This window comes from Mobula hypostoma, chromosome 6, assembly GCF_963921235.1.
Source record: "Mobula hypostoma chromosome 6, sMobHyp1.1, whole genome shotgun sequence".
In the NCBI taxonomy this organism is placed as follows: Eukaryota; Metazoa; Chordata; class Chondrichthyes; order Myliobatiformes; family Myliobatidae; genus Mobula; species Mobula hypostoma.
In genome coordinates, this window is record NC_086102.1 from 169,306,548 (window position 1) to 169,334,531 (window position 27,984).

General features: G+C 40.8%; 1 protein-coding gene across 5 annotated transcripts in view; it reads right to left on the reverse strand.

Moving 5' to 3' along the window:
* Positions 1 to 13,780: 13,780 nt before the first annotated feature.
* mettl8 (methyltransferase 8, methylcytidine) overlaps positions 13,781 to 27,984 on the reverse strand; it is a 72,452-nt gene continuing 58,248 nt past the window's right edge. For all 5 annotated transcript variants that reach the window (XM_063052237.1, XM_063052239.1, XM_063052238.1 and 2 more), the window contains exons 8-10: positions 27,851 to 27,957; positions 24,002 to 24,067; positions 13,781 to 14,719 (exon numbers count right to left, since the gene is read on the reverse strand). In XM_063052237.1, the coding sequence (XP_062908307.1) occupies positions 14,565 to 14,719; positions 24,002 to 24,067; positions 27,851 to 27,957 (328 nt within the window). In that variant the 3' untranslated portion in view covers positions 13,781 to 14,564. The remainder of the gene's footprint in view (positions 14,720 to 24,001; positions 24,068 to 27,850; positions 27,958 to 27,984) is intronic.

The window sequence follows — 27,984 nt, forward strand, 5'->3', positions numbered from 1 at the left end:
GGAGCATCAGGACTCTCACCACCAGTTTCAGGAACAGTTATTACCCCTCAAATATCAGGCTCTTGAACCAGAGGGGATAACTTTCACTAAACTTCACTTGCCCCATCACTGAACTGTCCTCACAATCTATGGACTCATTTCAAGGACTCTTCATCTCATGTTCTCAATAATTATTGCTTAATTAATTAATTTTTGTTCTTTTGTATTTGCAGTTTGTTGTCTATTGCACATTGGTTATTTGTCCGTCCTGTTGGGTGCAGCCTCTCATTGACTCTATTGTGCTTATTGGATTTACTGTGCATGCCCGCAAGAAAACAAATCACAGGGTTGTATATGGTGACATATATGTACTTTAATAATAAATTTACTTTGAACTTTAGATTACCCAGGTGGTATATAAGGTGTGTTGGGCTTCATGCTGGCAGTAGATAGGCAGATCAGTATGGAAATGGGATGGCGAGTTAAAATAATCTTCTAGGAAGGCTTCAGCATATCTTTGACTCTTTTCCTCCGACACCTGGTAATTTCTTCCCATCACAGAGTTCAGAGTGCTTATTTCTGGAGCTTGGTGTCAGGTAGGTTAATGATTTAGCCTGGCCAAAGTAGCTAACTTACGCCACAATAAATGGGGCACTGGCCTGAGAGAGGACATTGAGACGGAATCACTCTCCTTCAGTTGAATTTTGAGGATACTGCAAAGGCAAATTAATACTATTTTCCTGGTGCCTCTAGACCCCTTCTGGGTGTTGAACAAGTGCCAAAAAATATATAGGAAGTCAAGGATCACTGGTGTGCAGAGCCAAGGGCTTAATACTTATATACCTATCATTAATTGCAGACAAATTTCAGGTAAAGGTATATATCATCACTGATATCTGCCTTTCCTAAGAGGAGAATTCCAAGGTACGGGAAGTGGTCCATGCTTTCCAGGACCTCACCATGAGCATTTATATGTCAGAGGGCAGTGTGGTGCACCAGGAGCATGTTGGGAGAGGACCTTGATCTTGGAGATGTTGAGTATAAATATCAACATTTGTTTGGCCTCTGAATGTGTGATAATGAAAGTGATGTCTCTAGGCTACAACTTACCAGCTAAGATAGTGTTTTTTAAAAAAAAACCTCAAAAATAACAAGGCCTTCACAGATATTCTAAAACTTAAGTTGTGAAAAGCTTCAGTAACCAATCGACAGCCTGCCTCTGGGAAGAGGAGGAAATTCCAAGGCACTTCAGAGATACTATAATCAAAAGTATCTTCAATAAAGGAGGCAAAGTCTGCCTGTGGTAACCACAGAAGGGTCCACAATGACTTGGTCCCAGCTGTTGAAGAGCCGGTACCCTAATCACAATATCTATGCACAGGAACAGTGAATATTATCTTCACTTCATGAAAAACTCCAAGAAACTGCAAACAGCAGCACCTGAGACTGTCACAACCACGAATACGGCAATTGCACAGCAGATACAACAATTGCGCCCGTGAATATGCACATGTCAGCTAATTATTATTTCATTGTGATAGTATTTAACTCCATTCTTTTCATCATAGCGCTTGTCGAGACCTGACCAAAGCACAGCAATGTTTCGCTGCCTGCTTGCATTTGGCCTTGCCTGAGAAATTGGACTGTCGAGTCAACTGACTCTGAAGACTAACGGAAGTCATTATATATTTAGTTATTCCTGTCAGCCGCAGTGTTGGCTTTGTTTTCAATTTGCGGGTTTTAGTTAACGGCCCTGTTTGGCCTAGGATTTATTATTTTCCTTCCCCTCTAACTCTATTCGCATTAAAGTCTGTGAACTATTGACCCGCTTCAGTATCTTTCGCTCCACACCTGGGCCTATTCCAAATGTAGTGACAGCAAGACTCGACACTGAAATTTGCCTCCACCTTATCCCCGCTCCAATAGTTCAATGGTTCCATTTAATATCAGAGAATGTATACAATATACAACCTGAATTTCTTGCTCTTTGCAGGCATCCATGAAAACAGAAGATTGCCCCATAGAATGAGTGACAGTAAATACGTTAGAACTCCAAAGCTCCCCTACTCCTCCACTCCCACGCACAAGCAGCAGCAAAGCATCGGCCCTCCCCTCTCCCACTTACTTCAGCAAAAAAAGCATCAGCACCCTCCACCCACCAAGCAAGCAATAGCAAAGGCCCCATGATGCTCTGCAAGCATACAATTAACCAAAGCTCAAACTTCAAAGTAAATATATTATCAAAGTACATATATGTCACCATACATACCTTGAGAATTATTTTTTGTGGACAATCACAGTAAATCAAAGAAACACTATAGAGTCTATGAAAGACCGCGCCCAACAGGACAGATAACCAAATAACCAAAAACAACGAACAATGCAAATACTAAAAGAAAGAGAAAAACTACTAGTAGTAGTAATAATAATAATAATCAAAATCTGAATCAGAATCAGGTTTATTATCACCGGCATGTGTCGTGAAATTTGTTATCTTAGCAGCAGTTCAATGCAATACATAATATTGAAGAAGAAGAAAAAAATTAAAATAATAATAATAATAATTTAAAAATAGATAAATCAATTACAGTATAAATATATTGAATAGATTGAAAATTGTGCAAAAACAGAAATAATATTAAAAAAGTGAGGTAGTGGTTCAATGTCCATTTAGGAATCAGATGGCAGAGGGGAAGAAACTTCCTGACCTCCTGTCTGATGGTAACAGTGAGAAAAGGGCATGCCCTGGGTGTTGGAAGTCCTTAATAATGGACGCTGCCTTTCTAAGACACCGCTCCTTGAAGATGTCCTTGGTACTTTGTAGGCTAGGACCCATGGTGGAACCGACTAAATTTACAACCCTCTGCAGCTTCTTTCGGTCCTGTGCAGTGGCCCCATCCCATACCAGACAGTGATGCAGCCTGTCAGAATGCTCTTCACTGTACCCCTATAGAAGATTTTGAGTGTATTTGTTGACATACCAAATCTCTTCAAACTCGTAATGAAGTATAGTCGCTGTCTTCTTTATAACCACATCGATATATTGAGACCAGGTTAGGTCTCAGAGATCTTGACACCCAGGAACTTGAAACTGCTCACTCTCTCCACTTCTGATCCCTCTGTGAGGAATAGTATGTGTTCCTTCATCTTACCCTTCCTGAAATCCACAATCAGCTCTTTTGTCTTACTGACATTGAGTGCAAGGTTGTTGCTGTGGCACCACTCCACTAGTTGGCATATCTCACTCCTGCACACCCTCTCGTCTCCATCTGAGGTTCTACCAACAATGGTTGTATCATCAGCAAATTTATAGATGGTATTTGAGCTATGCCTAGCAATACAGTCATTGGTATAGAGAGAGTAGAGTAGAGGGCTAAGCATACACCCCTGAGGTGCACCAGTGTTGATCGTCAGTGAGGAGGAGATGTTATCCCCAATCTGCACAGATTGTGGTCTTCCGGTTAGGAAGTCAAGGATCCAGTTGCAGAGGGAGGTACAGAGGCCCAGGTTCTGTAACTTCTCAATCAGGATTGATAATAATCGTAATAAGTAAGCAATAAGTATCAAAAACATGGGATGAAGAGTCTTCGAAAGTGAGTCCACAGGTTGTGGAACAGTTCAGTGATGGAGCAAGTGAAGTTGAGTGAAGTTATCCTCTCTGGTTTAAGAACCTGATGGTTGAGGGACAATAACTGTTCTAGGACCTGGTGACGAGGGTCCTGTACCATCTTCCTGATGGCAGCAGCGAGAAGAGAGCATGGCCTGGATGGTGGAGATCCTTGATGATTAATTCTGCTTTCCTGCAACAGTGCTCCATGTAGATGTGCGTTATCATTGAACCATCTTCAGCAGAGAATGGTGTCAAATAAAACCACACAATTGCCTCAACACATTTCTCAGTTTTCCTTGCTATGATGTTGCATCTTACTTCCAACAACCTTCCTGCAGGAGTAGAACCAATCAAGAGACCTAATGGGAAACAATTCAGACTATAGCAACAACACTTTAAAAATATATTCTGAAACATTGCACTACACATGGTTTAATGGCCAAGAGTTATTAGAGTACAAAAATGGAGATTTGCCAAAAAAATTATATTACAATATACTATATATACTGTCTTCTTGGTAGCTGAGATTTGCAAGGTTTATAAGCATAAAGTATGAATGTTAAAATAAAGTTGAAATGGATTTAAAATATGGATGTATTCCATAGTACAGAAAAGAATGAATTAATTTGCTAAAAAGATCTTAAATAGTAGAGCTAATAAAAAGCTTGAGGAATAACCCATCATCATTATAATTGGTTAAATCATTGAAGACAAACTATTGATATACTTAAAGGCCTTTACCCATGGTGCTTAATCGTTGATATTTTTCCAATTACTCAGTAAGGTAATATATTTTGATAGGAAGACATGCCAGACCAGTTGATGCAAAGATCTAAGAGGACCAACATTGAAAGTTGTACCATAGTTTGGGAGACCATACAAAGATCAAACCAAGCAGTAAGGATTATATCTGAAGAGAGACAGAATTGAAAAGTAGGGAGTTTGATGTGATTGAAGACAAGAAATCCAACAGGGATTTCAAAACAAACTTCTTGAGCCAAAGATTGATAAGATCGTTCAGTCCAAATACTCCATGCTCTTATCCAAGTGCTTAATGATACTATTTTACCTGCCTTAACTACCCTCTAGCAGCTCATTCCAAATACTTACCACCATTGGCATAAAAAAGTGCCTCTCAGGTCCCTTTTAATTCTTTCCCTTCTCACCCTGAAGTCTTGCACCATAGTTTTGGACTCCACTACCATCCACCTAATTTATGCCTCTCATAATTTCAAACATTTCTATCATGTCAGCCTTATGTAATCTCATGATTTATCAGATGAAGGGGTAGAAATTTATCAGTAGAAATTAATGCTCTAATTTCATACAATATACAGTTTGAACTAGTTTGGCAGTGGGGTGGGAACCAGGGGACCAGGTCAGAGAGTGGAGGGATGGCGAGAGAAAGGTAGACGTCAGGACCAGTGAAAACGGGCAGGAGCGAAATACTAGATACAATGGGATAGATATTTTATCTATGTATGTATTTTATTGCTAGGGGTACAATGAGTAAAGGTGATGAACTTAGAGCATAGATCAGAACATGGAATATGACGTTGTGACCACTACAGACACTTAGTTGAAAGAGGGACGGGAATGGATGCATAATGTTTCAATATTTTAGAAAATATAGAGAGGGGGTAAAAGAGGGGTGAGGGCGAGGGGATACTAATATCACAGATACACTCAGAAGGGGCCTAATAGAGGGCTCGTCCACTATATGGGTATATGGGTAGAACTATATGGGTATGGGTATACGTCTATATGGGTAGAACTCAAAAATCACTCTGATGGGATTGTACTACTGACCACCCCAATAGCCATTGGACATTAAGGAAAAGATATGCAATTAGATTTAGGAAAGGTGTAAAAACAATAGTGTTGTTGTCATGGGGGTACTTCAACTTCCCTAATATAACCTGGGACCTTCTCAGTGCAAGAGGTTTAGATGGGGAAGAAATTGTTAGGTGCATCCAGGATTGTTTCTTAAATCAATATGTAGATAGCCCAACGAGAGGAGGGGCTGTACTGGACCTGGTGTTGGGTAATGAGCCTGGCCAGGAGACAGACCTTTCAGTGGGTGAGCGGTTAGGGAACAGTGACCCCAACTCCTTAACTTTTAAGGTATTTATAGATAAGAATACATATGGAATGCAATCTCTAACATTTGCAGTACCGGAAATCCAAACAACACACACAAAATGCCGGAGGAACTCAGCAGGATAAGTATGGACCTTGTGGGAGAGTATTAAATTGTGGGAGAGTATTAAATTGGAGCAGAGAAAATTACAAGAGCATTAGGCAGTAACTAGGGAGAGTTCATTGGGAGCAGCTGTTTTTGGGCAAGTCGGCATCTGACTTGTGGAGGGTGTTTAAAGACCATCTGCACAGGGTACAGGACAGGTATGTTTCAGTCAGAAGGAAGGACAAGGATGGCAAGGTAAGAGAAACTTAGATGGCAAGAGAGAAGAGATTAACTTAGTCAACAAGAAAAAGGTAAAGTATCTCAAGCTTAGAAAGCTAGAACTAAACAGAGCTCTTGAAGACAAGAACTCAAAAAGGGAATTAGGAAAGCCGGGAGGTGCCTTGAAAAGGTATTGGCAAATAGGATTAAAGAGAATCCCAAGGCATCCTGTATATATACACAGAATCAAGGGCAAGAGGATAACTAGGGAGAGGGAAGGACCACTCAAGGATAAAGGAGGGAAATTTGCTTGGATGTGGAGGATATATATGAGGTCCTTAATGAGTATTTGCCAAGGAGAAGGATGTGGAAGGTAGGGAGATCAGTGCTGAGAGTATTAATATACCAGGGCATCGATGAAAAAGAGGAGGTAGTATTGGGTCTCTTAAAGAGCATTAAGGTAGATAAGTCCCCAGGGCTTAATGGGATATACCCCAGGTTACTGAGAGAGGTGAGAGATGAGATTTTTGGGGCCTTGACCATTATCTTTGTGTCATCTCCAGCCGGAGGTCTGGTGAATAGCTAATATCCCACTATTTAAGAAGGGAGCCAGGAATAATTTGGAAACTATAGACAGTGAGTATCACATCACTTATAGAAAAGTTACTTGGAAGAATTCCTAGAGATAGGATTAACGAGTATTTCAAAAACCATGGCCTAATTCAGGAGAGCTAGCATGGCTTTGGGTGGGGCAAGTTGTCTTACTAATGGATAGAGTTTTTTTTGATGAGGGTGATTGATGAAAGTAGAACTGTGGATGTTGACTACATGGATCTTAGTAAGGTGTTTGATAAGGTCCCTCATGGGAGACTCAACCAGAAGATTAAAATGCATGGGATTCATGGTGAATTAGCTGTTTGGATTCTGACTTGCCCATAAAAGATGGAACGTAGTGGTTGAAGGAACTTATTCTAGCTGGAGGTCTGTGATTAATGGTGTCCCACAGAGACCTGTACTGGGACACCTGTTGTTTGTTTGTGATTTATATAAATAACCTGGATGAAAATGTAGATGGGTGGGTTAATAAGTTTTTAAATGATACGAAGATTGGCGGTGTTGTGGGCAGCGTAGAAGACAGGCAAAGAATAGAATGGGATATAGATCAATTGCAGATATGGGCAGAAAAATGGCAGATGAAGTTTAACTTGGACAAAAGTGAAATGTTGCATCTTGGTCGGTCAAATATAAAGGGACAGTGCATGTATAAGGCTAAGACCTTTAACAGTATTGATGAGCAGAGGGATCCCGGTGTCCCAGATCATAGCTCCCTGAAAATGGTTACACAGATTGATAGGGTGGTTAAGAAAACATGCTTGCCTTTATTGAATTCAAGAGTCTGGTTAGTTATGTTGCAGCTTCACAAAACTCTGGTTAGGCCGCATACAGTTCTTGCCACCCCATTACAGTAAAGATGCTGAGGCTTTGGAGAGGTTGTAGATGAGGTTTACCAGAATGCTGCCTGGATTGGAAGGCATGCTTTACAACGAGAAGTTGGACAAACTTAGGTTCTTTTCTCTCAACTAGTGAAGGCTGAGGGGAGATCTGATAGAGGTTTATTAAGATTATGAGAGGCATAGATAGAGTACACAATGTCTTTTTCCCAGGGTTGAAGTGTCCAATACCACAGGGATACCAGTCAAAGTGAGGGGAGGTAAATTCAAAGGAGATCTGAGGGGCAGGTTTTTTCACACAGAAAATGGTGGGTGCCTGGAATGTCCTGCAGGGTGGTGGTAGAGTCAGATATACTAGAGATTTTTAAGAGGCTTTTAGATAGAAAAATGAATGTGAGCGAAATGGAAGGATATATATATTATGTAAACAGAAGGGATTAGGTTGGCCACTTGATTACTAATCTAACTAGTTTAGCACTACATTGTGGGCTGAAGGACCTGTTTCTTTTCTGTTCTCTGCTCTATAATCAGTGTGGCCAATCTATTATATGGTAAAGCTCGATGCAAAATATAAAAAAACCTTTTACACTTTCGGAGACTACTCATCATATTTGCCATTTTGTTTTCTGAAGCTAACCAGTTATTTCCCAAGTGTATCTCATAGTTTTCATTTTCCAAATAATTATTGGCTCTCTTTAAAACTTGTTATTGATTTTGCTTCCACCGTTGTTTCAGCAAAAAGAAATTTCATATCCAAACAACTCTACAATCTTTTTTCAGCAGAGATATTTTATTTTCCATTTGCACATCGATACTGAGTACCTATCTTCTTACATGATGTATAGAAAATAAGTTGCTCTAGCCTCTTCACACGAATAAAGCCCTTTTGTTTTCCTGATTAACCTTAATGCATCTCTTTATCCCCTCTCCAAGCCAATAACATCTGTCTTAAAGAGGAGAACCAAAGCAGGACACTATGACCTAATTGTTGCCTGTCTTTGAAGGTTCAGCATTATCTCCAAATTAGGACAGCCAAATGGCATGTTATTGATCTAACAGATCAGTGCTACAATGTGAAATCAGATCTTAAATTCTACAAAGTGTAGACGACACTTTAAGTGTGTAAAATCTCTTGGCAGATGTACAACGTGAATGAACCCTTTCTCACAAGCTGGAAATAAAGCAGCTGTCATTGCTGAAACCCTATTGGCAGTCCCTAACATGACTTCACATTTATGTTAATGCTGTGTACTCAATTGCTTTCACTGGAAAATTCCAGGAAGGCCAAAAGAACTGTGGGCTCCAAGTTAAAGGTAAAAGATCATGTCAAGATAGCTTCAAAAGAGGGACTAATATGTTAAGGAGCAATCTGCCTCTCCCGAGATGATAATGATCCCACTCACTAATGTGCTACAGTGAAGCGTTGAAGTCAATGGTCTGGAGTCAGCTTCCCAATGTATTGTCAATTTCACCTGTTTTAACATCCCATCTATTTCCCATTCCATTAATCATGCACCTTATATTTCACATTATTTTATGTGATCCAGTTTGTCATACAATATCTAACTGCAAATACTAGAAGCAGTTTTTTCTAATGTAGCAGCTAAGGACCAGGGGAAAAAAACTGTACAAAGTTTGCAAGTGAGTAGAACAATGGGAGATGAAATTCAATATATGGGTATTCCTTGGTTTACACTATGGCTGTTAGCCAGAATAATGTTTTATTCAACAAGCGTTCCTAAATCAAAAAGATGTTTCATATCAGTTTCAAATACATAATACTTTGATTTTAAACAAATCTTGATTATGTTCTAGAGTTCAAGAACCTGGTTCAAAAAACTTAAAGTACACCAATGCAAGTACCTGAAATAATATTATTATTTTATTATAACTTGCTTCTTAAAACAAGGTAATAAAACATACATATTGTACTCTTTCAGGTTACTCAGCAAGTGAAACACAAGATTCTGAGTCCTGCTTAAGGATCTCGGCCTGAAATATTGACTGTTTATTTCTCTCCATTGACCTGATTGAGTTCCTCCGGTATTTTGCGTGCATTACTCTAGACTCTAAGGGGAAATGCCAGAGTGATTGCATCCTCTTGGAGAAGTGTGAGTGTCTAAATAAGGGTTTATCCATTTAATATAAAAATAAGATGAAGTTTTTTTTTTCACTCAGAGGGGAGCAAGTCTTTGGAACAGATCCTCAAGGACTGGCGGATGAGCAACAGGGTGAAAGAGTGCCAGTAGCCAGGGCTCCTAAGTCAGCCTTATTGGAATGATGAAGCAAGTTAAAAGGGTCCAAAAGTCTAATTGTGGAATAAATTTTTATTAAATCTGTTTTCCTTTACTAAAGAAATTTGCACGTCAGGATGGGCAAGTGTTGCCTTTGATGTTCAATGGAGCTTTTAACACTAAAAATGAGGCTTCTTTCTGTGGATGATGATAAAGGCTTTAACAGTAACACTCTAATAGACATCGAGACAGTCTTTATTCAAAAGTGCATCATTTTCCATTATGCAGCCACGTGTAGTACTTAGATTTTGTTACAATGGCATGGATTTTGGTGAGGGCACACTTTAAGCATTGGGTACAGTTTTGATCTGCTTTTCTAATACAAGGTATAGTAGCACTACAGACAGTCCAAAAGAGATTCACCAGGATTGTCTTATCAAAAGGTTAAACAGGTTGGGTTTGCATTCTTTAGAGTTTAGTTGGAATGAAGGATGATTTTGTTGAAGCAATCAAAAACCCAGTGGAAAAGGACAGGGTAGATGCTAAAATGTTTTCTTGAGTAGAAGTATATCCAAAGAAGGACAAGTCTTCAAGATAAACATAGAACATAGAATAGTACAGCACAGCATAGGCCATTCGGCCCACAATGTTGTGCTGACCCTCAAACCCTGCCTCCCATATAACCCCCACCTTAAATTCCTCCTTATACCTGTCTAGTAGTCTCTTAAACTTCACTAGTGTATCTGCCTCCACCACTGACTCAGGCAGTGCATTCCATGCACCAACCACTCTCTGAGTAAAAAACCTTCCTCTAATATCCCCCTTGAACTTCCCACCCCTTACCTTAAAGCCATGTCCTCTTGTATTGAGCAGTGGTGCCCTGGGGAAGAGGCGCTGGCTATCCACTCTATCTATTCCTCTTATTATCTTGTACACCTCTATCATGTCTCCTCTCATCCTCCTTCTCTCCAAAGAGTAAAGCCCTAGCTCTGTTAATCTCTGATCGTAATGCATACTCTCTAAACCAGGCAGCGTCCTGGTAAATCTCCTCTGTACCCTTTCCAATGCTTCCACATCCTTCCTATAGTGAGGCGACCAAAACTCGACACAGTACTCCAAGTGTGGCCTAACCAGAGTTTTATAGAGCTGCATCATTACATCATGACTCTTAAACTCTATCCCTCGACTTATGAAAGCTAACACCCCATAAGCTTTCTTAACTACCCTACCCACCTGTGAGGTGACTTTCAGGGATCTGTGGACATGTACCCCTAGATCCCTCTGCTCCTCCACACTACCAAGTATCCTGCCATTTACTTTGTACTTTGCCTTGGAGGTTGTCCTTCCAAAGTGTACCACCTCACACTTCTCCAGGTTGAACTCCATCTGCCACTTCTCAGCCCACTTCTGCATCCTATCAATGTCTCTCTGCAATCTTTGACAATCCTCTACACTATCTACAACACCACCAACCTTTGTGTCGTCTGCAAACTTGCCAACCCACCCTTCTACCTCCACATCCAGGTCGTTAATAAAAATCACAAAAAGTAGAGGTCCCAGAACAGATCCTTGTGGGACAGCACTCGTCACAATCCTCCAATCTGAATGTACTCCCTCCACCAAGACTCTCTGCCTTCTGCAGGCAAGCCAATTCTGAATCCACCTGGCCAAACTTCCCTGGATCCCAAGCCTTCTGACTTTCTGAATAAGCCTACCGTGTGGAACCTTGTCAAATGCCTTACTAAAATCCATATAGATCACATCCACTGCACTACCCTCATCTATATGCCTGGTCACCTCCTCAAAGAACTCTATCAGCCTTGTTAGACACGATCTGCCCTTCATAAAGCCATGCTTATTGTCCCTGATCAGACCATGATTCTCTAAATGCCTATAGATCCTATCACTAAGAATCTTTTCCAACAGCTTTCCCACCACAGACGTAAGGCTCACTGGTCTATAATTACCTGGACTATCCCTACTACCTTTTTTGAACAAGGGGACAACATTTGCTTCCCTCCAATCCTCCGGTACCATTCCCGTGGACAATGAGGACATAAAAATCCTAGCCAGAGGCTCAGCAATCTCTTCCCTCGCCTCGTGGAGCAGCCTGGGGAATATTCCGTCAGGCCCCGGGGATTTATCCGTCCTAGTGTATTTTAACAACTCCAACACCTCCTCTCCCTTAATATCAATATGCTCCAGAACATCAACCTCACTCATATTGTCCTCACCATCATCAAGTTCCCTCTCATTGGTGAATACCGAAGAGAAGTATTCATTGAGGACCTTGCTCACTTCCACAGCCTCCAGGCACATCTTCCCACCTTTATCTCTAATCGGTCCTACCTTCACTCCTGTCATCCTTTTATTCTTCACATAATTGAAGAATGCCTTGGGGTTTTCCTTTACCCTACTCGCCAAGGCCTTCTCATGCCCCCTTCTTGCTCTTCTCAGCCCCTTCTTAAGCTCCTTTCTTGCTTCCTCAATAGACCCATCTGATCCTTGCTTCTTAAACCTCATGTATGCTGCCTTCTTCCACCTGACTAGATTTTCCACCTCACTTGGCACCCATGGTTCCTTCACCCTACCATTCTTTATCTTCCTCACCGGGACAAATTTATCCCTAACATCCTGCAACAGATCTCTAAACATCGACCACATGTCCATAGTATATTTCCCTGCAAAAACATCATCCCAATTCACACCCACAAGTTCCGGCCTTATAGCTTCATAATTTGCCCTTCCCCAATTAAAAGTTTTCCTGCCCTCTCTGATTCCATCCTTTTCCATGATAATGCTAAAGGCCAGGGAGCGGTGGTCATTGTCCCCCAGATGCTCACCCACTGAGAGATCTGTGACCTGACCCGGTTCATTACCTAGTACTAGATCTAGTACGGCATTCCCCCTAGTCGGCCTGTCCACATACTGTGACAGGAATCCGTCCTGGACACACTTAACAAACTCTGCCCCATCTAAACCCTTGAAACTAATCAGGTGCCAATCAATATTAGGGAAGTTAAAGTCACCCATGATAACAACCCTGTTATTTTTGCACTGTTCCAAAATCTGCCTCCCAATTTGCTCCTCAGTATCTCTGCTGCTACCAGGGGGCCTATAGAATACCCCCAATAGAGTAACTGCTCCCTTCCTGTTCCTGACTTCCACCTATACTGACTCAAAAGAGGATCCTGCTACATTATCCACCCTTTCTGTAGCTGTAACAGTATCCCTGACCAGTAATGCCACCCCTCCTCCCCTTTTTCCGCTCTCTCTATCCCCTTTAAAGCACGAAATCCAGGAATATTGAGAATCCATTCCTGCCCTGGTGCCAGCCAAGTCTCTGTAATGGACTGGTAATCTCAAAAGATGGCACATAGCAATATTGGTGAATTACTGAAATGCTCTGTCAGTGACTTGCTGCACCTGTGACCTCTGATGCTCAACAAATTTTGTGAGCTCTTTGCAATTTACCAATCTTCTTGAAGACCTTTAAAGGTCTATAAGCCCCCATGAATTGTGCACACACTCTGACCCTAATTTTCATCATTCAACATTCACTGTTGTATGAGTGACATAATCCCAAGAGATATTGAAGCAGTCTATGGCTATCTTGAGGGTTGTGAATCTCTCTCTTCTTTCAACTCCTGAATGATGGATTTGTCACTGCTGTTCAATTCCAAAATGACATGCCTCATTTTATGCTGAATTATATGGATTCAGAAAATCATATCCAAGGGATCTCGAAAATTGATCATGGTAGAATTCAAGTTAAAACGTGGCTATAGGACAAGAATACTGAAGTTTATTGAACTTAGTCGTAAATTTGGAGGCAATTCTCCACAGATAGAGTGCTTAATGCTTGGTAGAGTGTTAGGACAAAATCCAGCATCATTCAAGACGATTTTATACGTCACTGAGTTGCAAATGCTGTATTCTACGAAACGGCAAACAAAGGCACCACAAGGGCTTTGTTTTGTGAGGAAAGTTACCAGCTTTTTAATTTAATAATTATGTAATGTAACACAGTGGAGAGAAAATAGTTTCAAAACTATTGCTTTAATTGAATGAAGCAGAATGTTTGAAAAAAATACACTGGACACTGGTTTTACAAAGCTCAGGACACATTGGGTGAAAATTAATGGTAGATTAATCTGTGTTTCAATTTCAGTGCTTCAATGGTGTCGTTTTTAACAGTTCCTGGAGAAAACTTCTACTGGGACTACCATTGTAAACTGTTTGGATACTGATATGCATTTCTTGTTGGTAATGCTGTTCTCTTGCCATAAATTAGTAGAGTATTTAAATATAACGATTGTTCTGTTTCCATTACATTACAGGAGTGATGCAGCATTATTAACAGCTTTGAAAATTCAGCATGATCATGTACTTTTCGAATACAAAACTGAAACAGAAATACACATCATGAAGTCAGGCAAGAACAAATTGTAAATATTTGTATCACCTGTCATATCAAAGGTGGAACATATTGGTTAAACTACACAGAGAAAAGACAAGAAAAGTAACGCATGGTGAAATGGTAGTAATATTTTATTTATAGGTACAGCGCAGAATAGGCCCTTCCAGGCCTTCAAGCTGCTCTGCTGAGCAAACCCCTGATCCAATCCTAGTCTAAGTTACTGGACAATTTACAATGACCAATTAACTGGTATGTCTTTGGACTGCAGATGGAAACCGGAGCACCCGGAGGAAACCCATGTCCTCAGGGGAAGGAATGTATGGATTTGCTTACAGAGGATGCTGGAAGTGAACGCAAAACTCTACTCCCTGAGCTGTAATAGCGCCGTGCTAACTACTGTGCTACTATGGCACTCTATATACCCTTAAAATATTACTTTTAGGAAATCTACTAGCCTCCTTCAATCTTAATTTAAATCTGTTGTGAAGGGTTTTTGGTATTTACATTGCACCCAGACACGATGCATTGCAATTTTCTTTTTGCGGTTAACTTGGAGTCGTCGATCCATTAAATTTTGAACTTCCTTCAAACCTGCTGAGATGAATATATGTGCAATTTCTTCTGTAAAAGAAAACAAGTTGATTTTAATAATGAGATGCTATAGTCAACATTCTGGGCGAAAATAAATTTCTGGTGTCTATGCTTAAAATTGAGAATTGGTCAACAAATTATAATGAATACGAAGAAAATAGAACCTCACATTGAAATCTGGTTTTGCACATTATTACCAAAAGTAAATTTAAAATTTAATTCACAATTTGTATATTGATGTTTTTTCTTCCCATCCTAACACAATAAATTGGCTCTTCAAGCATTGTTTAAAGAAGGATCAAGAATGGAATTCAAAAGTTCACTTTGGTTGAAAATAAATGTAGAAGGAATGCAAAGGTCTTCAGTAGGTATATTAACAGTATAAAGGTCTTCAGAGGAATAGTGATTTGATAACAGACCACAGGAGACATTGATAAAGACAGAAGCAATAGCAAAGCACTAAATGGGTTCTCTTTTTAACACAGAAAAAGACTTTGCCAGATCTATACTAAATAAAGCTTGAAAGGATAATAAGTAGGATAAAATAGTAAACTTTGTTACTAGAAAGGGTGGTAGTAAATGGGTAAGTATCAGGGTCTGAGATTGTTGGACAGAATTTGTGGCCACAGTCTTCTGATCTTCCTTAGGCACTGAGACAATACTGAAGGACAACTATGGTGATTTGACTGACTAATATGAGCCACATGTAAGCTGTACATATAAAAATCTTTATTCACAAAGCAAATCTCTAGGTGAGGGGTAGTCCAGAAAGATACAAGAGAATTTCACTTTACTGACACAATGTTTTATAAGTCTTCAACACAAAGATATAATAAATGATTAACTACAGCTTCAATTGCTATAATCATTTACTTAACTTTAACATTTCGAATATCGTTGGGGAAATTTACAGAATTACATATTTACAATAGCACCAACTTGCAGAACCACTTCGATTATTCAATACAGGTGACTGTTCAAAAAGCCTGTGAGTACAAATTGCAGACATTCAAAATATACTCCTTTTGCTACAGTGTTGAAGGATATACAGTACAACTAAGCAGAAGGTTAAGTGGCAAAGCAGATGTGTCCTGAACTGTACCTTAAGTGGCATGGTTAAATCTCTAACAACGTGCTAACAACAGTAACATTCATCTATAAGCTCAAGAGATTCTAGATGTTGAAAATCCAGAACAATACACACAAATTGCTGGAGGAAATCAGCAAGTCAGGCAGTATCTACGGACATGTATAAACAGTTGAAATTTCGGGCTCAGACCCTTTGTCAGGACTGGAAAGAAAGGGTGAAGACACCAGAGTGAAAAGGTGGGGCAAGGGGAAATACTGTAAGTCTAACTAGAAGGTGATAGGTGAAACCCAATGGGTGGGCAAGTAAAGGGCTGGAGAAAAAGGAATCTGATAGGAGAAGAGAGTGGATTATGGGAGAAAGCGAAGACGGAGGGGCACCAGGGAGGAATGATAGGTAGGTGAGGAGAAGAGGTAAGAGGCCAAAGCGGAGAATAGAGGAAGAGGGGATGGGAAGGAAAAATATTACTGGAAGGAGAAATCAGTGTTCATGCCATCAGGTTGGAAGCTACCTGGAAGCTTCCTTATCGTGGAAAAGAAGAGGTCATGGACTAACATGTTGGAACGGGAACAGGGACAGCAATTAAAATGGTTGGCCACTGCGGATCCCAATTTGGGTGGATGGAGCAGAGGTGCTCGACGAAGTGGGCCCCCAATTTATATCAGGTCTCACCAACAAAGAGGAAGCTGCATCGGGAGCACCACAGACAATAGTAAACCCCAACAGATTTGCAGGTGAAGCACTGCCTCACTTGGAAGGACTGTTTGGGGCCCTGAATGGAGGTAAGAGAGTTAGTTTCAAAGGGACAGATTTAGAATGTCCCACGCCATTGGTTCAAGGTTCAAGATTTTTTAATGTCATTCCGGTACATGAGAGTAAAGGAGAACAAAAGAATTATTACTCCGGATCCGATGCAGCACAAAAACAAAACAAAATAAGATAAAGAACACAATAATAAAAAATCACAATAAATATAAATACATCAGATGGCTTCTATAGATACAACTAATTTTTTGTTCATAAAGTGATGCTGGGCACAGGACTAGATGTGTTACTGTATTTATTGAGTATGTCCACAAGAAAATGACTTGAGTGGTCCTGGCATGGGCGCTATGTTGCCTCCTCCCTGCTGGAAGTGGAACAGTCCATGAGCATGTTTTACAAATAGTTGGAAATTGTGTAAGACTGGTTCTTGTTTTAGTTAATCCTTAATAATGCTATCCAACACTGTTCAACCTCCAAATAATGATCCCTCAACACATGGGAATTATAAACCCAAACAGTTCCATATGAATAAACAAGAGAAAATCTGCAGATGCTGGAAATCCAAGCAACACACACAAAATGCTGGAGGAACTCAGCAGGCCAGGCAGCATCTATGGAAAAGAGTACAGTCGAGGTTTCGGGCAGAGACCCTTCAACAGGACTGGAGGGAAAAAAAAAGACGAGAAATAGAGTTAAAAGGTGGGGGGAGGTTCGGTGCAAGGTGATAGGTGAAACTGGGAGTGGGAGGGGTGAAGTAAAGAGCTGGGAAGTTGATTGGTGAAAGAAATACAGGGCTGGAGAAGGAGGAATCTAATAGGAGAAGACAGAAGAAAGAAAAAGGGGGAGGAGCACCAGAGGGAGAGGGAGAGGGTGATGATAGGCAGGCAAGGAGATAAAGTGGAGAGGGAAAGGAGATTAGGGAATGGTGAAGTGGTGGGGGGGGGGGGTGGCCATTACGGAAATTTGAGAAATCGATGTTCATGCTATCAAATTGGAGGCATGAATTTAAGGTCTATAAGACGGAACGTAAGGTGTATTCCTCCAACCTGAGTATAGCCACATTGCAACAGTAGAGAAGGCCATGGATAGTCATGTCAGAATGGGAATGGTAAGTGGAATTAAAATGGGCGGCCACTGGGAGATACCGCTTTTTCTGGAGGACGGAGCGTAGGTGCTCAGCAAAGCAGTCTCCCAATCTATGCCAGTCTCACCAATATGTTGGACGCCACACTGGGAGCACTGGACACAGAATATGAACCCAGCAGACTCACAGGTGAAGTGTCACCTCACCTGAAAGAACTGTTTGGGGCCCTGAATGGTAGTGAGGGAGGAGGTGTAGGGGCAGGTGTAGCTTTTATTCCACTTGCAAGGATTCAGTGCCAGGAGGGATATCAGTGGGGAGGGACGAATAGACGAATAGAGTTGTGTAGGGAGCGATTCCTGCAGGAAGTAGAAAATGGGGGTAAGGTAAAGATGTGCTTGGTGGTGGGATCCTGTTGGAGATGGCAGAAGTTGCTGGATGTAGAGGCTGGTGGGGTGGTAGATGAGGATGAGGAACCCTATCCCTGGTAGGGTGGTGGGAGGATGGGGTAAGAGCAGACGTGCGTGAAGTGGAACAGATGTGGTTGAGGGCAGCATTGATGATGGAGGAAGGACATTTCCTTCATTCTGGAATGAAAAGCTTCATCCTAAGAATAGATGTGGCAGAGAATGAGGAATTGAGAGAAGGGGTTGGTGTTTTTACAAGTAACAGGATGGTAACGGGTATAGTCCAGGTAGATGTGTGAGTCTAATTTTAAAAACGCAAACATGAAGAAATCTGCAGATGCTGGAAATTCAAGCCACACACATCAAAGTTGCTGGTGAACGCAGCAGGCCAGGCAGCATCTCTAGGAAGAGGTACAGTTGACGTTTCGGGATGAAGGGTCTCGGCTTGAAACGTCAACTGTACCTCTTCCTGGAGATGCTGCCTGGCCTGCTGCGTTCACCAGCAACTTTGATGTGTGAGGTATGTGAGTCCATGGGTTTATACTAGACATCAGTAGATAAGTTATCTACAGGCCCCCAAACAGTAGCATGGATATTGGGTGCAAGTTGAATAGGGAGTTAACAATGGCATGTGGCAAAGGAAATGTCGCAGTAGTTATGAGAGATTTCAGCATGCAGGTGAACTGGGAAAATCAGGTTGGTACTGGACCCCAAGATAGGGAGTTTGTAGAGTGCCTACGGGATGCATTTTTGGAGCAGCTTGTACGAGAGCCGACCAGGGATAAGGCTATTCTGGATTTAGTGTTGTGCAATGAACAGGATTTGATAAGTGATCTTGAAGTAAAGGAGCCATTACGAGGTAGTGACCATAATATGATAAGTTTTTATCTGCAAGTTGAGAGGGATAAGGGCAGATCAGAAGTGTCAGTATTGCAGTTGAACAAAGGAGACTATGGAGCCATGAGGGAGAAGCTGGCCAAAGTTGACTGGTTGGATATCCTAGCAGAAAAGACAGTGGAACAGCAATGGCAGGTGTTCTTGGGAATAATGCACAAGGTGCAAAATCAGTTCATCCCCCGGAGAAGGAAGGATTCAAAGTGGGGGAAAGTGGCCACAGTGGTTGACAAAGGAAGTCAGAGATAGCATAGCATTAAAAAAGAAGTATAACAGAGCTAAGGTGAGTGGGAAGACGGATGATTGGGAAATTTTTAAGGAGCAACAGAACTTAACTAAAAAGGCTATACGGGGAGAAAAAATGAGGTATGAATGCAAGCTAGCTAGGAATATAAAGGAGGATAGCAGAAGTTTTTTTAAGGTATGTGAAGAGAAGGAAGATAGTTAAGAACAATGTTGGGCCCTTGAAGAATGAATTGGGAGAAATTGTTATGGGAAACAGAGAAATGGCAGACGAATTTAATAAGTACTTTGGATCTGTCTTCACTAGGGAAGACACAAGCAATCTCCCAGATGTATGGATGGGCCAAGGACATAGGGTAACAGAGGAACTGAAACAGATTATCATTAGGAAGGAAACGGTGATGAGTAGACTGATGGGACTGAAGGCTAACAAATCCCCAGGTCCAGATGGTCTGCCTCCTAGGGTACTAAAGGAGGTGGCTCTGGAAACTGCGGATGCATTGGTGATCATTTTCCAAAGTTCCTTAGATTCAGGATCAGTTCCTGAGGATTGGCGAATGGCTAATGTTATCCCACTTTTTAAGAAAGGAGGGAGGGAGAAAACAGAGAGCTATCGCCCTGTTAGCCTAACATCAGTAGTGGGGAAGATGCTAGAGTCCATTATTAAAGATGAAATAGCAGCATATCTTGATAGCAGTGATAGGATTGGGCCGAGCCAGCATGGATTTACCAAGGGCAAATCATGCTTGACTAATCTATTGGAGTTTTTCGAGGATGTAACCAGGAAGATAGATGCGGGAGATCCAGTGGATGTGGTGTACCTTGACTTTCAGAAGGCATTTGATAAGATACCACATAGGAGATTGGTGGGTAAAATCAGAGCTCATGGCACTGGGGGGAGGATATTGACATGGATAGAAAACTGGTTGGCAGATAGAAAGCAAAGGGTAGCAGTGAATGGGTGTTTCTCGGAATGGCAAGTGGTGACTAGTGGGCTGCCACAGGGCTCAGTATTGGGACCTCAGCTGTTTACAACTTACGTCAATGATTTAGAGGAAGGCATTGTGAATAACATCAGCAAGTTTGCTGATGATACTAAGCTGGGTGGCAGTGTGGCATGTGATGAGGATGGATTAGGCTGGGTGAGTGGGCAGAAACTTGGCAGGTGGCGTTTAATGTGAATAAGTGTGAGGTTATTCACTTTGGGAGCAAGAACAGGAAAGCAGATTATTATCTGAACGGTGTGGAGTTAGGTAAGGGAGAAATACAAAGAGATCTAGGAGTACTTGTTCATCAGTCTCTGAAGGTGAATGAGCAAGTGCAGCAGGTAGTGAAGAAGGCTAATGGAATGTCGGCCTTTATTACAAAGGGAATTGAGTACAAGAGCAAGGAAATCCTTTTGCATTTGTACAGGGCCCTGGTGAGACCACACCTGGAGTATTGTGTGCAGTTTTGGTCTCCAGGGTTAAGGAAGGACATCCTGGCTGTGGAGGAGGTGCAGCGTAGGTTCACTAGGTTAATTCTTGGAATGTCCGGACTGTCTTACGCAGAGAGGTTAGAGAGACTGGGCTTGTACACGCTGGAATTAAGGAGATTGAGGGGGGATCTGATCGAGACATATAAGATTATTAAGGGATTGGACAAGATAGAGGCAGGAAATATGTTCCAGATGCTGGGAGAGTCCAGTACCAGAGGGTATGGTTTAGGAATAAGGGGTAGGTCATTTAGGACAGAGTTGAGGAGGAACTTCTTCTCCCAGAGAGTTGTGGAGGTGTGGAATGCATTGCCTCAGAAGGCAGTGGAGGCCAATTCTCCGGATGCTTTCAAGAAGGAGCTAGGTAGTATCTTATGGATAGGGGAATCAAGGGTTATGGGGACAAGGCAGGAACTGGGTATTGATAGTAGTTGATCAGCCATGATCTCAGATTGGCGGTGCAGGCTCAAAGGGCCGAATGGTCTACTTCTGCACCTATTGTCTATAAGCTGTCTCCAGAGATAGACACAGACAAATCGAAAAAGGGGAGGGAGGTGTCAGAAACGGACCAGGTAAATTTGAGGGCAGGGTGGAAGTTGGAGGCAAAGTGGGTGAAATCGGCGAGATCCGCATGGGTGCAGGAAGCAGCACCGATGCAGTCGCTGATGTAGTGTAGGAAAAGTGGGGTAGGCCACCAGTGTAGGCTTGGAACATACACTGTTCCATGGAGCCCACAAAAAGGCAGGCATAACTGGCATCCATGCAAGTGCCTATGGCTACACCTTAGGTGTTTGTTTGAAGGAAGTGGGAGGAGCTGAAGAAGAAATTGTGAGTGAGAACAAGTTCTGCTGGACGGAGAACAGTGGTGGTGGAGGGGAACTGGTTGGGTCTGGTGTCCAGAAAGAAACAGAGAGCTCTGAGGCCTTCCTGGTGTGGGATGGTTGTGCATAGGGACTGAACATCCATAGTAAAAATAAAATGATGGAGGCCAAGGAACTTGAAGTCTTTGAAAAGATCCAGAGACGGTGAAGTGTCATGGGTGTAGGTAGGAAGGGATTGAACTGGAGGTGGGGGGGGGGGATTAAACAAAGTCGAGGTATGCCAATATGAGTTCAATGGGGCAGGAACAAGTTGAAATAATGGGTCTACCTGGACAAGGAGCTTTGTGGATCTTGGGTAGGAGTTAGAAATGGGAGGTGTGGGGTGCAGAAAGTTTGAGGTTGGTGGCGATGGATGGAAGATCACCAGAGTTAATAAGGTTGGTGATGATGAGGGAGACAATGGCTCGGTTCTCAGTGCAGTCCCGTTCGAGGGGTAAGCAAGAGGACGTGTCTGAGAGTTGTCACTGGGCCTCAGCAAGGTAGAGGTCAGTATGCCAGATCTGTGGCAGATAGTGAGGTTAGGATTAGTGCGGAGCGAGTGGAGAGCAGAGCATTTGGATGAAGTGAGATTGGAATTGGAGAGAGGAGTGTTGAAGTCTAGATGGTTAATGTCCCGTTGGCAGCTGGCAATGAAATAGTCCAGAGCAGGCAGAAGACCAGGGTGGGGTGCCCTGGAAGAGGAGGAGGGTTGAAGACAGGAGTAGAGGTCTTGGTGCAGAGTGGAGAGCTCTTGCCAGAGGAGTAGGCTCGGAAACGGAGGCGGAGTTCCATATGAATGGAGAATGTTTAAAGTCAATTAATCAAGAGAAAATTAACACCCACGAGGAAATGCCTAGTCCAAAAAAGAGAGTCAACAAACAGTTTTTAAGGGCAAATTCTGTTCAAGTAATTTGATTCCTTTTTTGATTTTGCAACAAAGTGAGGATGGTTACAGAGCCACACACACAAAATGCAGAAGGAACTCAGCAGGCCAGGCAGCATCTATGGAAAAAAGTACAGTTGATGTTTCGGGCCGAGACCTCCAGCAGGGTTCCTCCACCATTTTGTGTGTATGTTGCTTGGATTTCCAACATCCGCAGATTTTTCTTATTTGTGATATGATTACAATGCAGTTTTTTTAATATATCAACTTTAAAAAGACATCACACATTCAAACTTGAAGCTCAAGGGAAAAGTAGGGGCAGTCTCATCGTGGATACAAATTTGCCTTAAGTGATTAAAAACAAGTTAAGATGAGTTACATTTTTGGACTAGATGTGAAAATACAGTGGGACTGGGCTTAATTATAGAATTTATACTGTTTCAGTTGATGTTACTAATTTGAACATTCAGGATATAGTTTCAAAATGGATATGTGACAGATGAAGGTCAATGCATTGAAGTAAGAGGGCTAGGGTTGTGGTAGGATTTCAACAGGAATAAGGAAGAAAAAGATGGTATAATTTTAAAAATGAAGCGATAGAGCCCTGGAATATTTGTGAACAGAACAGACAGCACATGAGTACATAAAGCAAATGTAATCCTGGAGTTTATAGACAGATACAAAGAATAGACTGTGAAATGTGAACAACCCACTTCACAAATTGTGTGTCAAACCAGACATGCCACAGAACCTGAGAAGCCACAGATTTCAATATCCATTGAAAAACAAAAATTAAGATAAAGTTAACTTAAAAATAATCCTTTTTCTCGTTAATGTCGTTCATTATTTACGTGCCTTAAGTTAATTTCTAAATATTTACTTATTAACATTTTAATGGGTTTTGCGTGTCTCTGAAAGTCAAAGACATTGAAGAATTACTAAAATTAGCAACAGGTTTTTATAGCTAAAAAATCCAACTCCAGAACTTATCTTTGACAACGGTCAAAGTAGTTAGGAGCTTTTCTGGAATGGGGCCTTTTCATCACACTGCTCAAAATCTGGTTGGCTCTTGGACCACATTGCTAGACTCTGCTTTGCAGCAGGCTACTGTGTCCAAGACCCCTGCAGGTGAACTAGGCAAATACTAACATAGGTTTATTGTGAATAGCAACTCCAGGTCAGTTCAATCTAGTCCATCATCTTTGCTCTATTAATCATGATATTAATAAAGTATTCTGTTTTGGGTTTTTCCTGTGAATGACATTCTTCCTTAGGTGTTTGAAAATGTCGACCAGTCATATCTGGAAAAGTAGGACATGCAGCTCACATACTATTAAGTTAAAATGACTTCTGCTCTTGTAAGCTTTTCCAAAATAATCTTCCTTTATCAAAAAATATCATTCTGATAAAGCATAATATTTAAAGTCTGTATACTTATTCAATTGGCAAGGAAGTTATTAATTCATTCATAACCTTTCCATAAATAAAGCCATCCTTAAATTTCACACATTGTATTTATCGATTTTGTAGGTACCTTTATTTATGAAATAATTATTAAATTATATTGTTATGATGTACGAAAATGTTATGGCTGAAAGATATCTCTTGACATTCATACCTTTAGTAAAGAAGTAAACACGAGTACCATCTCCTCGGACATAAAAATTCCCAAACAAACATCGGCCTAATAAAAAAGATTAATTATTTACAGATTTGAAATTAAACTGAAAATGTTTTAGATAGCATATAAGTTTAAAGCATATGTCCTCCTAAGTAAATAGCATAATCAAAATTTTTCATATTAAATACAGTTTTTTCAGTCAGACAGGAATCTTTGATCACAAATGGAAGCTCATTTATGGTCAAAGATTCCTATCATGTAAAAAAGGCTAAGGAGATACAAAGTAAACATTATACCAACAAGGATTCTCTATAATTAAATGTGCTAACCTGATGATATTCCAACAGTTGTACATAAATGACGGTGATAATCATGGACTAATAGACCCTTACAGCATGAAAATAGGTCCTTCGGTTCAACTTGTTCCTGTTAACTGTGTTCCCCAGTGAGCTAGACCCTTCTGTTCACATTTAGCATAAAAGGGATAACCCCTGATTCCCTTTTAAATCTCTTGCCTCTGATCTTATTCAGATCTTAAATAGGTAAAAAAAATTAGAATTCTTTGAATTCTCAAAACTGTTAATCACCAATTTTATAAAAGGAGGAAAAATAAACTAGCCACTAAACCTCTAAATCACTCTCCAGCCAACTCCAAAACTCTGTTTGGCTTTACCTATTTGTTCTTGGAACATAGGAGCAACTGGCAGGATCAGCTTCTAATACAAAACCTTTCTTGCCCCTGAATTGAATCATGGATGGTTTGCAGTGGTGAAGGAGACTATCTGTCCCATTATGCCTGCACCAGCTCTCTTCAGTGGCTTGTGAGGCCATTTCGGAAGGCAGCTAAGATCAATCATATTGTTGTGACACTGGAGTCACACATAAAACAGATTTCCTTCCTTAAAGATCACACTGAATGAACAGATTACCCTAATTAGCCCAGTTACTGAATTATAGAATTGTTAATTGCCATAAGCTAAATTTCCATCTTCTAAAGTGGGGTTTCCATAGGTCCCTGAAATATTAAAGTAGGTCTAATAAATTTCAAGTTGTTTAATGTCACGCCTGATACACAGTTGTAAAGGAGAATGGAATATTTGTTATTCAGGATCCGATGAAGCACAAAAATAAAACAATAAGATAAAGAACACAATAATAAAAAACACTATAAATATAAGTACATATAGTAGCTTATATACGTAGATTGATTTTATGTCCATAAAGTGATGCTAGGCACAGGAATGTCTGTACATTAGGTGACTCTGATAGGAAATGATAAAGTAGTGGTGGTGGTAGTTGTGGAAGGTTGGGTCAGGGGGTGAAGGTGTTGATCGGCCTTACTGTTTGGGGAAAGTAATTTTTTTTTAGTCTGGTGTTCCTGGTGTGGATGCTACATAGCCTCCTCCCAGAGCGGAGTGGGAGAAACAGTTCATGAGTGGGGGTGGGTGAGATCCTTCATGATGTTACTGGCCCTTTTCTCTACATACATCTTTAATGGTGTTTAGGCCAGTGCCGGTGATGCACTGGGCAGTTTTGACTACCTGGTGCAGAGCCTTCCTGTCTACCACAGTGCAGTTTCTGTACCATGCAGTGATGCAATATGTTAGATGCTCTCTACATCTGTAAAAGAGCACGAGCACACATGCACACTCCCAGGAGTTTGAAACTTCTCACAATTTCCACTGCTGTGCCGGCAATTTAAAGAAGGTTGTGAGTGATGCAAGTCCTCCTGAAATCAATAACCATGTCCTTTGCACAAGAGATCCTGACGATGTTGGAAATCCAGAGGAACACACACAAAATGATGGAAGAACTCAGCAGGTTTGAAATGAATGAACAATCAGTGTTTTGGGCTGAGATCCTTCATCTGGACTATTTCCTTTGTCCAGTGGACATTGAGGAAGATGTTATTTGCCTGGCGCCAGGCCTCGACCTCTTCTACCTCCTCCCTGTAGGCCACCTCATTGTTGTTAGTAATGAGCCCCACCACTGTCATGTCATTGGTGAACTTGACAATGTGATTTATTGGGTGTTTGGCCGTGCAGTAATGTATGAGCGGAGTGTACAGCAATGGGCTCAGCACACAGCCCTGGGGGCATCCATGTTGAGGATGATGGGGAGAGAGGAGAGGCATCCTGCCTATCTGAGGTCGATTCGTTAGGAAGTACAATACCCAGTTGCACAGTGGTGTACTTAGACCAAGGAATAAGCGTTTATTTACCAAGTCTTTGGGACAATTGTGTTGAATGCTGAAATGAAATCCAGGAACAGCATTCTGACATAAATGTCCTTGTTTTCTAGGTGTGTCAGGGCCAGGTGCATGACAGATGCTACGACATCTGTCATAGAGCGGTTCTGACAGTAAGCAAATTGGTGAGTAACCTAACCACTATACGGCCATTCCTACTCATCATCCTTTAATACAGAAAATAGTTTTCCATTTAATAATTACAACTAGTATAGAATGATGATTCCACATGAAAAAGAAAACTGAAAATGAAGAAAGGAAAAAAAAAAGTGTAAGTGTTCCCAAAATTACAAACTATTGTAGTATAAGAAGCGGGTTTGACATACAATACCCAAGGCAAGTGCAGGCAGCTAAACTATTAAGTGCTGGTTTACTTAGAAGATTACTATTGCCACGGATATTTTTCAGAAAGAATGGAGAGCTTATCTTGTAATGTGAGACACTGGAGAATAAAAAATAAGGCTGATTCATGCTTCAAATGTGTGTACATCATTCTTAGAACAAAACACAACATTGCTGAAAGATATGATGGTAAACTGAACACCTCCAAGACTTCCTAAGCAATGCAAAAGGTGACATGATTACTGACTTCTCTAGTACTCAAAGAAAATTTACTTTTTCATTTGTGCTGAACACTCTGGTGTTCAAAAGGGATAGCTAGCATAATCACTCATTTTATTGAAATCTGTTAAATGGTATTAAGTAATTTGTGTTTTTTTTAAAGAAAATGTGGGCAAATTCAGGAACTAGGTCATCAGAAATCATTTGGATATGAACATCTATTGACTGGAACCCAAATTCTAAGCTCCTGTGTTGAAAGGAATTCAGTCTTCCATGCTGTTGAAATTAGCTAAAAAATAAAATCATATAATCATGATTATATCACAGGAATCACACTCAGTTACATTATGATGAGAGGAAATGCTTTTTCCAATCATATATGCAAATGCTCCCTCTGTAACCCTAGCACCAGGCATGAAAGTCTTCAATATTTTGCAATTAAAGCATTTGCTGGGAAAGACTTTTCCCTGCAATTCTGTTCTTTTTTTTAAAGAACACTAAACATGCTGTTTCATTTACATGTTGTACAGTTATTAGGATGAAAAATTGGTAAATTTATACCAATTTATTCCAGAAATATTCATACGTTTAAAATCGACATTGACAAGACCATAGAATCCTAGGCGCCGAGGGCCAAATAACTTGCCTAATCTATATATGGACTGTGTAACTGGAAAGATGGATGAGTATATTCGTAGACTTACATGGTCTAAGGCAAGCAATAACAGATTTGTCGAAGGTTTTGGTAATGACCAATAAATATAAGTGTTTTGTATAACTTTAAAGGATATTTGTGGTTGACTTTTGCCTTGAACACTAGTGGAATCTAAGCACAAATCCTTCACTGAATGAAAATTATGACCCTTATTCACAACTATGATTATAGATTGTTCTGGGATGATTGACATGGTGTTGTACAAGCCGAGTTACTACCCAGGAAAGAAACCACTAAGTGGTCATGTATGATACCTAAAATGATGTACCATCAATATCAAATCTTTGGAAATATACTTCAGACAAACATTTTAAGAGATTACCTTTTTTAAATCTAAGCTGAGACATATCATATCTACCATAATCCCGAAATAGTATCATTCCTCCAGGTTTGAGTAACTTGCTCAATCTGTTTATTACCATCTGCATCCTGGAGACAAAGAATTAAGTCTGTTAA